Source organism: Callorhinus ursinus, unplaced genomic scaffold (assembly GCF_003265705.2).
Source record: "Callorhinus ursinus isolate GAN/ISIS: 27379988/994484 unplaced genomic scaffold, GSC_fseal_2.0 scaffold1, whole genome shotgun sequence".
Classification (NCBI taxonomy): Eukaryota; Metazoa; Chordata; class Mammalia; order Carnivora; family Otariidae; genus Callorhinus; species Callorhinus ursinus.
In genome coordinates, this window is record NW_027397063.1 from 43733702 (window position 1) to 43747494 (window position 13793).

At 36.0% G+C, this 13793-nt stretch overlaps 1 protein-coding gene across 11 annotated transcripts in view; it reads right to left on the reverse strand.

Moving 5' to 3' along the window:
- CBLB (Cbl proto-oncogene B) overlaps positions 1-13793 on the reverse strand; it is a 219527-nt gene that overhangs the window by 97383 nt on the left and 108351 nt on the right. For all 11 annotated transcript variants that reach the window (XR_003208751.2, XM_025873717.2, XM_025873709.2 and 8 more), the window contains exons 5-7: positions 12544-12700; positions 4466-4587; positions 1325-1462 (exon numbers count right to left, since the gene is read on the reverse strand). Coding sequence is in view for 10 of the 11 variants with exons in the window: in XM_025873717.2 (XP_025729502.1) it covers positions 1325-1462; positions 4466-4587; positions 12544-12700 (417 nt within the window). In the remaining variant the exon portion in view is untranslated. The remainder of the gene's footprint in view (positions 1-1324; positions 1463-4465; positions 4588-12543; positions 12701-13793) is intronic.

Here is a 13793-nt window from a genome sequence, read left to right on the forward strand (position 1 = left end):
GTGTATGTAAATATTAACATCTGATTGGCGTAGGAGTTCAGAGGCTAAACTACTGATTACAATATTATAATTTGGTTTTTTATTGGCTTTTAAAAAATAGATGGAAGGCATTATGAACAATATAAATAAGCTGTATCAAAATTACTACATGTACAGATTTGCTCGCTCATAACCTCTATTTATAAAGTAAAACTTTACAGCACACTTTCTTAAAAACAAAATCCTATAATCACAGTGAACCAAAAGCTACACATATGAATCTTAGATGCATTTCAAGTAAGTTATAAATAACTGAGGTTAGCAAATTTATATTAAGTTTAAAAAACAGAAATACAAACATGTTACCAGTTTGCCATACAATTCTAACATATTTCTTGAAAGCTCATAATTGATAAAAAAAGTTTTTCTTCAATATATCCTAGCACTTTTTTTTTGCTATTATTTTAGAAAAGGTGTAACTTAAATTATTTCCTCTTTGCTAACTCTTGTGGGCTTTTTCCTGCTAGGTTTCTATCACAATCTGTGCTCTTGCAAATAAGGGAACGTCCGTCCCTGAGTTACTCAGTAAGGGCAAAGGGCAAGAAAAGTGAGCATGATGAGACGACAATACAACAGAGCAACACAGAAAAGAGAACAAAAAGATGTAGGGAATGGCACGTGACTAAAACGAATGAGGGAGATTTCCTAGGAAGGTCCCTATCAGATCGTCTAAACTTTGTGGAGGACAAAAATCATTCTTGCTCTAAAAGACAAAGGAGAACGTCCTTATTTTTAAATTTTAAAAAAAGAATAGCTTAAGTTAAACTGAATTCAGCTCTTAACATATAATTCTGGAATAGGGATTGAATAGCAGCATGACCGAAAGAAGAAAGACACAAAGAGAAAAAGCGGGGAAGGGGTAAGAAAAGGGTAAGAAGAAGAAAGAGAAAATCTGGTACCACCAGTCAGACAAAGAGGAAAACTAGCAACGGGACGGTTACACGGAGCAAGAGAAGTCAGTTATTTTAAAGAATTATCTTCTTAATAAGATTTTTCATCTATTTTAAACTCCTTTTAAGTGTTTTTTTTTCCTGTGAAAAATACAAACTCATGTTCTAATCTGATGCTGGAATTTACTGGCTGTCATATACAGTTTAAATCAAACCAGTTACCTTAAAATGACTATTTTAAGAGATGAACGATAAGAACTAAGGAGAACTCCATTCCTCAGTCTTGAAATAAACCAGATCATCAGCCTCACTATCTTTTCTCTCCATCGTAAAGCAGTGTCTGTCTTTCAAACTGGTGAATAATAAGCACCCTGACTCCCATTTCTCATACTCACAATCCTTCCCTGCTGCCGTCAATCAGGGCTTGAAATAAGGGCTTGTTATGCGGGATGGTCTGAAGGATATTGCCGTCCCCTGTCACGTAGCCGATGGCCCACTGTCCCAATCTGGTGCAGCTTAACCGGAAAATGTAGCTGTAAAGCGTGAGAAAATGATGTTTAGTCACAAAGTGTATGCTAACTACTAAACAATCTGTTAGACTTTTGTAAAGTCAAAGAATAAATGGAATCATTTAGAATATCTGAAATAAGGTTCTTTCTTCTTATTTTAACACCACTGTCCTTCTCTGTTCAGTGATCTGTAAAAGCAGCACTGACAATAATACCACTTAAACACCTCCAGGGCTATAGGACAAAAGAAGTGAAGGTGATCTACTTCAATAGCAAAGGATATACTGCCATCCCCATCAGCGGGTGCTCAGTACGAAACAGCTAGGACAGAAATTGTTTTTTGAAAGCAAAGTCAAAATTTAATTTGTTCACTTCAGAGGGCAATTGAGTCAGTTTCTACTGTGGAATTCAATATATCACTTTGTAATTTCAAAATTATGCATTTTAAGTTAATGACTTGTTTAAAAATAATTTTTTTTTCTTTGGAGCGTTCCAGCCATTCATCTTTAAATGAAAGATCAAAAGAGCTGGACTATATTAATGAGAAGACAAACTAGATTACGCATCAGTTCAGTGTCTTACAAAAGGAAGTTAAAATAGTTCAAAAATATAAATCAAATTAATGATAATGACAAGGGGACATTGACTTGGTTTTAAATTCACTGTTATTTATTTATTAAAATAGCTATCTGCTTGTTTCATTTTAGATCACTTATCTTTATTTAAGTGTATTGCACTCAATCTTGCCATCATGATAACCATACCTGGATTTTATAACCCCTGAAACAGCTCAAAAGTAGGTCAACAATCTGTTGGCTATATTTGAGTGCCGATTGCTCTACATACGTGACAGAAATTGATATATCCTAATGTACTTTGCAGAATAAATTAACATATATAACGGCTATACAGTTATTCAATTTAATTAACTTGTGTATTCAGTACTGCAAGGTGATTTCGTCTTTGAAGAAAATTGGGTTCTTAAAGAAAAGAAGAAGTTGTTTTTTAATAGTAAGAACTTCATACTTGTTTTAGAACGTTTGGAAAGGACTCTTCAAGAAAGTCCTAAATGTATTCTCCTAGAGAGCCTGAAAATAGGCTATCAACCTGCCAATAAATGGAACCCTTAATCAGAATCATAGACAAAATAATTCCACACAGACTTCTGGCTGTCAACTGGATCCCCCCCAAAAGCAAAACCTGAGAGATTCAAATGTCCTTGCAATATGTCCTACTATTTTCTGTACCAGGAAGCCAAAGAGAAGAAACGCTTTCCAAGAGGACGAAACAGTTAAACAGGTATTCCGCAAAACAAGTATTTATCAAAACCATTTGATTTGTTCACTGAGTTTTCCTAAACTTTACGTTTTAAATACCACATCACACTTTAAACATAACAATTTACCACAGGCTGACCATTTCATCTTTGCCAAAAACTCAGTAGAATAAACTGTTACAGGGCAAATTGGGAAGAAAAGGAAGAAAGACATCCTTTTGGAGAGCCCTGTCCTTTTATTAAGAGAACTAATAGTGATGCAGCCTGGCTTTTGCTCCCAACAGTGTTCTCTCCCAACATTATTTATCTCCAGAATCTTGAACAAGAGAACACAAAAGGGACTCGGTTTCTTAATTTTGCAAATAACTCCCATGTTAAATTTGTAGGATTGTGTAATTCCAAACATAGCACGTCTTTCAAATCATACTCCAAGAACAAGAAGATACTTTGATGCCAATCTACAGAGTAGAAGTTATGGAAAAATCTGGTATGAGAGATCCCTGACCAAAACAGAATGACTCATGTAAGCCACTGTCAGCGTCTCAATGAGAACCAACTCTCCTTAACCTAAACAGAAGACTTCAACAGGAGCCAAACTGTTCTCTGTACCCACTACCTTCTTTTTATATACCACATAAATTCATAAAAATAAAAAAAAGATGGAAATTTTCATTATGGCAGAGAAAAAGGAATCGACGGTATTGGCTTATACTAGAAACTACTTTGTTAAAGGACAAACACCGTTTGCACTACAAATCATAAAAATGACATTAGAAGAAAAATGGAACCTTAAAAAAACAACCAAATTCATTCCTGCAATGAAATGACTCCTGTATGGAAATCAGTGTACTCATGGATGTTGGGAAGGCATCTCCTATTAAAATGTCACTGTATGAGGAGGACAGGTATCCACTGTCACTGCTGTCATCCCCAGCACACTGCTTGCCACAGCACAAATGCCTACAATGTAATGCATTTCTAAATGGCACATGGGGAAAATGTATGAATGAGGAACGAGATTTTCTGATCCCAGATTTGTCATTAATAAGGTATGATTTCTCAGCCAAAGCCACAGGGCTGACCAAACAGCCAACCTCTGAGATTCACCTAGTTTTATCATCTGGAAAGTAAAACATAAATTCTGAAGCTACAAAGAATGACAAGGTATTAAGGAAGAAATTCTTAAGGACATGAAATTGGTTGGATTGTAACAATGGGCTTACATATGTTTATATACTTATATGTGTTCAACATGTACATACATGTACACTTATATGTACTTATATTTGTTTACATTATATGTAATTATAAGTGTTTACCATAGAACCAAATTGAACATCTTGAAAAATACCCTAAAACAATGAACGTGAAACTGCTTTATTTTGTCTTTAGCACAATATTCAAGTATTCAAATATACACATACAATTTTATATACAAACACAGGTGTCATGAAAGAGACAATGCTAATACCCTCCTTTAGTTTGAGAATCAGAGCTCTGAAACTTAATGAATTTCCAAGTTTATCAAATTACATGGTACCATATCCTCTTTCACTTCATGAATACAGAGTTTCAGTACAAGTGCAATGAATGGATTAAAAGGATTCAATTAAAGAGTACCATTGTGGTCTATTAGCATTTCCTTCCCCCACCACTCTGCCCCCAAGGGTGTTACTGATTTACTTAAGAATGGACAAGAGAGCACTTTCCATCCTTAGATATACCACATAAGATTGCTGCTGAAGTCTTACCTTCCAGGTTTGGTGCTATATTTCTGCAGTCGTGCTTTAACTTCATCATATGTGAGAAATGCCATGTAACCCGGATGTGTTACAGCTAAGAAATTCCAATTCCGTAAAATGGAGCCCCAAGGCTAAAAATATGAATAAATGAAAAGATATTATCTAGATAATATCAACTACCAATTATACACCAAACCATCACTTAATAGAGTTACTGAAATCTCCTAGACATTTTTAAAGTGAATATGAGCTTCTGCAGCTTAGGTCAACCCTTGCCGTTTAACAGTAAACATGAAATACCTTACTCTCTTTTTGGAGAAATATTAGGCAGAAAACATTATAGGATACAGAGAACAAAAAGAAAAACTATATACTTTCTTCACAAATTCTATTCCCAATACAGCATTTGTGGTAATTTTGAGACATAAAACACATCACTTTTCTGTTCAAAACCCTCTAACTTTGAGTAAAAGTCAAAGTCCTTACAAATGGTCTAGAAGGACTTTACAGGGTTGATGCCCAGGTTCCCTTTCCTCCCCATCTGTTGTGACTTCTTCACTTTCTGCCTCTTCTTTAGGGACCCTGGCTTCTTTGTAGTGGGCTTGAACACAAAGGTACTCCCCCACCTCGGAGGCTTTATATTTGCTGATGATGCCTCTACCAGAATTCTTCCTCCAAATATCTAAGTGATTCCTCTCCAGTGTTGCTTCCTCAATGAAGCCTTCACAGACCACTCTATTGAAAACTGTTAGCTCTCATCACATTCCTTATCTCCCTTGGTCTGTTTTGTTCACCACTGTACCTTTAAAGTATCTAATTTTATAGAACAAGAAGCCATACCATGGGATGTAAGTGATTTGGTACCATTTACACATTAAACCAGAAGCTACACAAGAATAAGGAACATGCCTGTCTTGCTCACCAAAGGTATACCAGCACTGATGTAGTCTCAGAATACAGTGATCAGGGAGGTGTAATTGTTGAAGAGCTCCTCTAACTAGCAACTTGTCTAAAAGGCCTTGACTCTCAACCTACCATTCTTTCCATGGTAACATACTACTCTGCTCACCTTTGGCTAGTTCTTGCACAATTACAGAAGGTTTATGATTTAGTAGTAAGTTAAAGACCTTGCACAGAAATACACAAAGGCACACACACAGAGTTTGTACCATTCTCTCTTTCATATGATTAGTAACCGCTCCAGTTACCATGGCAAGAGAAAAAAAAGCAGTCAGTGATAGACAATTTTGCTTGAGGGTGTGAATGAATCATCTCGGCCATATTTTTAAGGCTGAAGCTACATTTATTCCATGGACTTGGTGGCATACTCTATCTGATGTGCCAGGTTATTAATTCATATCTTCTACAGAAAAGAGAAAAAGGTATTTTATGTTGCCAAGTGAGAGTTGTTGAAGTGGTCATCCTAGACATGATCATTGGTAGAGGGCTCCTGCTTTTGAATGTTTTGAGACTTGTTCCTCATTATTGTTAAGCAGGTTTCAGACTCACAAGGCATAATTCTTCAAGGATTGTATCTCTTGAGATGAGGATGACAAGGGAACGAAAGATTTAGTAATGAAAAGTTCTTTAACCTTTTCTGACATAACAAGAAAAATCTTCAGGGTATTCCCCCAGCACACTAAAATATCTAATTGGGCAAAAATGAGCCCTGGAGAACACTATTATGAGAGGTTCTGTCTATGTACTTGGGGGAAAAAGAAAAAAAAAAAAACATGTTTCTAATTTTCTTCTAAAATCATGACTAAAAATTACATAAACAATACTTGGAAGAATATCAGCGTATGTTCTTAAAAAAACTGAGAAATAACTGCTAGTATAGGCAATGAGTTTTGTTTTGTTCTACTTCCTCATCTACAAAGGACAAGGATGGAGAGAATAGGAAATATTTGGGTCACTTCCATCAAAGTCTACAAAAACTAATGGAAGAGTTGTTTAAAAAAGTGCTGCACTTTGTGGAGAACCAATGCGCAGATCAGAATACAACTGGAAAAAAAATGAAATTGGAGTTTTGAGCCAACTGCTACAGTATTAAGCAACCATTTCTTGGTACATAATCCAGAGCACCAGCTTCTAACTACAAAAATATTTGTGTAATAGAAAGAATCTGTGTACTGTTTTTCTTGTGAATGCTACCCACAGTCCGAAACACATGGTAGTTATGTGTTTTTTTGTTTTTTTGTTTTTAAAGGATTTTGCCAACTAATGGCTTAAAGAAGGCAAAATAAAATGCTTTGGAGAATAAGATTATTTTTGCATTTGTTTTTAAACGAAAGGAAAGGTTTTCACACCCACCAACACAAAATTATTTAGAGATTCTTAAATGACTACAGAAATTAATTGAGTGAATGAAGGAAGCTATTCTCTCCATTCTTCCAAAATACTATGTTCAAGAATAGCCCTTTACTGACTTAAAACTTCTGCTGGAAGAGGGACCTGGACTGCTCTGTCTAGATCCTCTCTCTTGCTCCTTGCTGTAACAGATGACTTTCCTCTCCTTCTTTTGCTCTCTATTCCACTGATGCTATATATTCCATAGTCACGAATATATTCCCCCAAATTACACATTCCTTATGCCACCACCCAGAAGCCCCATTTCTCAGCAATCCCATTGTCTCTAGTAGTGGGAAAATGGAAGGAGAAGGGGAGCAACAGCCCCAGGGAGAGGGAAGAGAGAAGCAAAATCCCCCTCTTTCCGTTCCAGGACTTTAGCACCTGCCAATCCCAGCATCTCTGAACTACCTGGAGAGGAGAAAGAGATTAAAGGCAGAAGAAAGAGGAAAGGAGGAAGGTAGCCACTGCAAGACTGTTCCAACGTCTTCCTAGTATTTGTTCAAGTTCTGGCAGAATGTCAGGATAAGGGAAGAGAGGAAAAGAACGTACCTAGTAACCAGATTTACGTTCTTTTCTTCCCTTCTTTCATTTCCTAGACAATTCTCAATTTCATTTCCTAGTCCCCGCTGATGACTTCTTCCAACCCTTATGCTAGTTCTCTGTTGTCAAACCCCAATCTTGAGCATGTACCTTACTCACTTTCAGAGCCCATTCTGCTAAATACCCCGCTCCCAACAATTTAGAGGTAAGAATTCATTGCTAATTCACCACCACCACGGTGCTTGCAGAAAAATATATGTTCATGCAGTTACAGTATTCATAAAACACATTTTTCATACAGAATGCATAATTATAACTTAAAAAACCTACTACTCAATTTTTAAAGTTGTATAAAATAAAAGATCAGTAAAAGTTAATACATTTTACTTTTCTACGCATAGAACTAATTTTAAGGCACAATGTATGATTAGTTAAAACATCTGAATAATGAAACCGAAAGAAGTGAAGAATCACAGAAGTATATAGGAGCTAATGAGAATTCTTTAGCTACTTCTATAATTATGAGTTTTAAAAGAGACTAGGCATGTTTAATCTACAGGTATTTTTTTTTTTTGGTTTTGTTATCTAAAACTTTTCATGGTAACTCTACTTAAAAAGATTCTTTTCCTCTCCCATCCCAGTGAGCATAAATAAGACACACGTAAATTAGAGTATTAAGATCACCTGTGCTGTTTTAAAGTGAAACAGCTTCTAAGAAAATATGTGCACATTAAATAACAGTTTGGGTAAGTGTTCAACCAACATTAAAGTGCCCTCATAACTTTCATATATAACCCAGGCATTCTAGCATTTAACATCCGCACAAAAAAGTCATCTAGGCTGCGCAGAAAAAACACTTTTCCTAGAATGAACAGTTAAGGCAGGAAAATAACTTTTTTCTCTTCCTTCACAAAGGGAAGAAACAAAGCTTCTATTTCTTCAAATGCCTTTGTATTATGTGAAATAAATTATTTGTAAAATTATCAGAAACCTTTAAAGAAAGGAGATGTTCTATTATAAAATGGTCAGTATCAGGTAACACAATCTTTTTACAAAATGTATCATTAAAATCATTGACTAAAGTAAGCTAATGGCCTATATACAAGCATACCTCATTTTATTGTGCTTTGCTTTACTGCACTCCACAGATAACTGTGTTGTTTTTGTTTTTGTTTTTTTCAAATTGAAGGTCTGTGGTAACCCTATATTGAGCAATTCTTTCACGGCACCATTTTTCCAACAGCATTTGTTCACTTCAAGTCTCTCTGTCATTATTTTGGTAATTTTTTTAAAGATTTATTTATTTATTTGAGAGAGAGAGACAGTGCAAGCAGGGGGAGGGGCAGAGGGAGAGGGAGAGAATCAGACTCCCCACTGAGCACAGAGCCTGAGACAGGGGGCTCGAACTCACGACCCTGAGATCATGACCTGAGTCAAAATCCAGAGTGAGACACTTAACTGACTGAACCACCCAGACACCCCATATTTTGGTAGTTCTTAAAATACTTCAGATATTGAAATCATCATATCTGTTATGGTGATCTGTGATCTTTGATGTTGCTACTGTAATTTTCAGGGGTATCACAAACCACACTCACATAAGATGTCAAATGAAACCCATAAATGTGTGTTCCGACTGCTTCACTAACCAGCTGCTCCCCTCATTTCTCTCCCTCTCCTCAGGCTCTCTAGTCCCTAAGACACAACAATATTGAAATTAGGCCAATTAATAATCCTACAACATCCCCTAAATGTTCAAATGAAAGAACTTATCTCCCTTTAAATCAAAAACTAGAAATGATTCAGCTGAATGAGGAAGGCAAGTTGAAAGACAACACAGACTGAAAGCTAGGCCTCCTGCAGCAAACAGCCAAATTGTGAAAGCAAAGGAGAAGTTCTTGAAGGAAATGAAAAGTGTTACACCAGTGAACACACAAATGATAAGAAAGCAAAACAGCCTTACTGCTGATACAGAGAAAGTTTTAGTGGTCTGAAGAGCAGAGCAAACCAGCCATAACCTTCCCTTAAATGAAAGCCTAATTCAGAGCAATGCCCTAACTCTTTAATTCTAGGAAGAGGTGAGGAAGCTACAGAAGAAAAGTATGAAGCCAGCAGAGGTTGGATCATGAGGTTTAAGGAAAGAAGCTGTCTCCGTAACATAAAAGTGCAAGGTGAAGTAGCAAGTGCTGATGCAGAAGCTGAGTAAGCTATCCAGAAGATCTGGCTACAATAATTAATGATGGTGGCTACCTTCAATGGAGAGGAAATGGCCTTCTATTGGCAGAAGATGCCATGTAGGACTTTCATAGCTAGAGAGGAGAAGTCAGTGCTATAGTCAATACTATTCTCAACAGAGCCTGGATGACAACACACCTGTTTACACATGGTTTACTGAATAGTTTCAGTTCACTTTTCAGACATACTTCTCCAGGCAAAAACTTCCCTTTCAAACTATTACTGCTCATTGTTGATACATCTGGTCATCCAAGGGCTCTGATGGAGATGTACAATGAGATTAATTATTTTCATTCCTGCCAATACAACAGCCCATGGACCATGGAGTAATTTCAACTTTCAAGTATTATTTATTTATTTTTTAAAGATTTTATTTGAGAAAGAGAAAGAGAGAGAGAGAGCACTAGAGGAGTAGAGGGAGAGAATCCTCAAGCAGACTCCCCGCTGAGTGTAGAGGCTGATGAGGGCTCGATCTCATGACCCATGAGATCATGACCTGAGCCAAAAGCAAGAGTCGGACGCTCAACCAACTGAGCCACCCAGGTGCCCTCAAGTCTTATTATTTAAAAGATACATTTTGTAAAGCTATAGCTGCCCTTTTAGTGATTCCTCTGATGGATCTGGGCAAAGTTAACTGAAAACCTTCTAGAAAGGATTCACTACTCTAGATCCCATTAAGAATATTTGTGATTCATAGAAAGAGGTCAAAATATCAACCATGGACAGGAGTTTGAAAGAGACTGATCCCAACCCTCGTGGATGACTTTGAGGGATCTAAGGCTTCTGTGGAGGAAGTAAGTGCAGATGGGGCGGAAATAGCAAGAGAACTAGAATTAGAAGCGGGGCCTGAAGATAGGACTGAATTGCTACAATCTCATGATACAACTTCAACAGATGAGGAGATGCTCCTTAGGAATGAGTGAAGAAAATGGTTTCTGGACATAGAATCTACCCCCTGGTGAAGATGCTGTGAAAATTGTTGAAATGACAATAAAAGATCTAGAATATTAGTTGATAAAGCAGCAGCAGGGTTTGAGCAGATTGACTCCAATTTTGAAAGAAGTTCTACTGCAGGTAAAATGCTTTCAAACAGTATCATGTGCTATAAAAAAAAACTGTTTGTGAAAAAAAGGACCAATCAACGCAGCAAACTTCACTGTTGTCTTATTTTAAGAAATGGCCACAGCCACCCCAACCTTGACTACCCTGATCAGTCAGCAGCCATCAACACTGAGGCAAAGACCAAGACCCTCCACTAGCAAAAAGGTTATGACTCACTGAAAGCTCAGATGATGGTTAGCATTTTTTAGCAATGAAGTATTTTTAAATTAAGGTGCATACATTGCTTTTTTAAGACATGATGCTATCACACATGTAATAGGCTACAGTATAGTGTAAACATAACTTTTATATGCACTAGGAAACCAAAAAAACTTTTTTTGACTTGCTTTACTGTGATATTCACTTTATTGCACTTGTCTGGAAATGAATGAACCTGCAGCATCTCCAAGATGTGCCTGTATATATACCAAGGGAATAATCATGAAACTAGTGTAAACTAAAAATATGCAAAAGCACAATTTCTGCACTCATTTGTCTAATTTCTTATCCTATACACCCAGGTAGAATTATGATCTTAAAGTTGTAATAAAATAAAATGTATTCTATAAGTATTGTTGACAAGAGTTAATTTGCCTTCTGTTAACAGGTCCTTTCATAAATTAAAAGTTAATCCCACACAATTTGATTTTCTTACATAAATCAGTCACCAGATCCTTGCAAACTAGTGCCAAGCAGAATCATAAATCAGAGAAGGGAAATTCTTATAACGGGGGAAACATGAAAACCAATATTAGACTCCCAACATTTGTTGAAAGCGTGTTTCAAATAGAATAAATCTTACTACAGACTAAAGTAATAAACAATTGCATCAGAATACAAGCAAGCCTGCTTTCTGATCAATTTACCTCACTTACTATAGAATTTATATTACTACAAGCATAAAGATTTTAAGTGGGGTTCTTTCATTTTGTGACTACTTGAACTGAATGCCATACATGATATATTTGACTCTGCATTGGCAGAGTCAAAGAGAAAACACAAATTTCAAGTCTTCATGTTTAGGGTAGTTCCACGAAGATATACAAAAAAATAAAATGATAGCATCCAGCTTTTGAAAAGCTATGACCCTTGCTTTTGAAAAGCTATCTAAAGACAATTATAAAGGACAGATTAAAAAATAAAAACAATAAACAGGACAAGAAGGTTATGTCACAGTCATACAAATTAGTGAGGAAACAGGAAAAAAAAAAGCCTAAATTTTCCAAAAGAGTAATCTGTTAAATTAATGACATACTATTTTGATGGAATATTAGATAGCAACTGAAAATTAATAATTATATCAATGAAAAAGATTTATTGACATGAAAAAATGTTTATAACATATGGTTGAATGAGCAACATAAGTTGTACAAGAGTACACACCACTGGAATCTCCTATACAGAACCTGATAAATTTACTATTTATTGCCAAGTTTACTATTTCCTTTCTCACCAAATGAAAGCAGGAGACAAAGGAGAGAAGGTGGGATACAACCTTAGCAAACGTCCACCCGTAAAATTTGCATTCTGTCAGTTACTGGGCTAAAAGTGAGAAACTAAATAGGAAATTTAAGAACAAAGCTCCTTTGCATGAATCTTCTCAAAGCTAACAAGCAATCGCCAGCCTCATAGCACCTGGTACCCCGAACTTAGACCCTAAACATATAGATAGGACCAAAACCTTACACCAGTGACTTCAAAATTACAGACTACCAAAAATGAGACTATTTCTCATATGTTTGTGTGTGAGAGAGAGATGTACACATACACGTGCACACAAATGAACACACGCACATCACATGCGCACACAGGGAAGGAGATCAGGAGGGAGGAAAGGATGAAGCAAATAGGAAGCTTACCTGAAAGAGCCTGGTAAAAATATCAAATTCAAAAACTGAAATGTAATCATTACAAGTTAAATCAATTGTTGATTTCAGAGCCATTGCTTCCAGGCCAGAGCTAATTTGATGAACCTCATGAAGGCACTGTCTGAAAACTTTCCATGGAACAATAGTTCTGTGCAAGGAAAAAAAAAATAGTAGTTGAATCAACTGTCATTTAAGACTACCTTCCACTGAAACAGCACAGTTCAATCATAACATTAATATAATTAATTGCATTTGTATTAAAAGACAAATAGTTGAGAAAAAAGAAGACAAATAGGTGTTCATAATCAGTAATGGGTTTTGCTAACTGGATTATTTTCCATTTGCTAAGAATGTGACAAAAATCTAAGTAAATTTCTCTCTCAAAAAATCCTTCACTATCAAGATATTTCTAAAAATACATCCAAAAGAAGGGATTAGGTCAAAGTCCTGTGTGTCTGACCTCTTGCGTACACAAGATCATTTGACTTTGAATCAAGTTAAATTTTCCCCCTCTTTATTTCCTTAAAGTAACTCTTAAGACTATGGGTTCACACAATAGTAGGAATTCTTTATTCATGGCACAAAAGAGTAATCCACTATTTTGAGAAAGCACAGGAGAAAAGTCATGAAGGCATTTTAGCCATGACCCCCTTGTATTCTGCAGATAAACAGCATGTTATCTAACCTTTCATATTAATACAAAGGGAAATCTTAAATTGTTTAACCGATCACACTGGCTAGCATATAGAAACTTATTTATTCAAAACTTATTTTTCTTAAATATCATGCATCAAAATTTTTATTAAGCAGTGCATTTACATAGTTTAAAAATTTAGAAGAGCAAAAAACAGTGTCCAGGGAAGTCTCCCAGTCTGTCCTCCACCTGACCAGTTTCTGACATTCACTACCTCCTCCCCATCATGAAAATAAGTAATACTTATTATTCATCCCTTAGTTCATTTTCCTCCTTTTGGAATGTTAAATGCCTACTCCTGAATAGGTGGAAGAAAGAAGTCCTTCATGTTTTTAAAATTTTAAGCTGCAGTTTTTACAACAGGACATCATAAGAGCTATACATACACTCTTAGAAGATTATAAATATTTAAGCCTTAGGTTTCTCTTTACTAGTATCTTGTAAGAAATAAAAGACTCAGGCTGAATGGACTACATCGGCCCTATCCTATACCAATTCTCCCAGTGAAGCATCGCCATAAATGTACAATTATATATTCATTCAATAA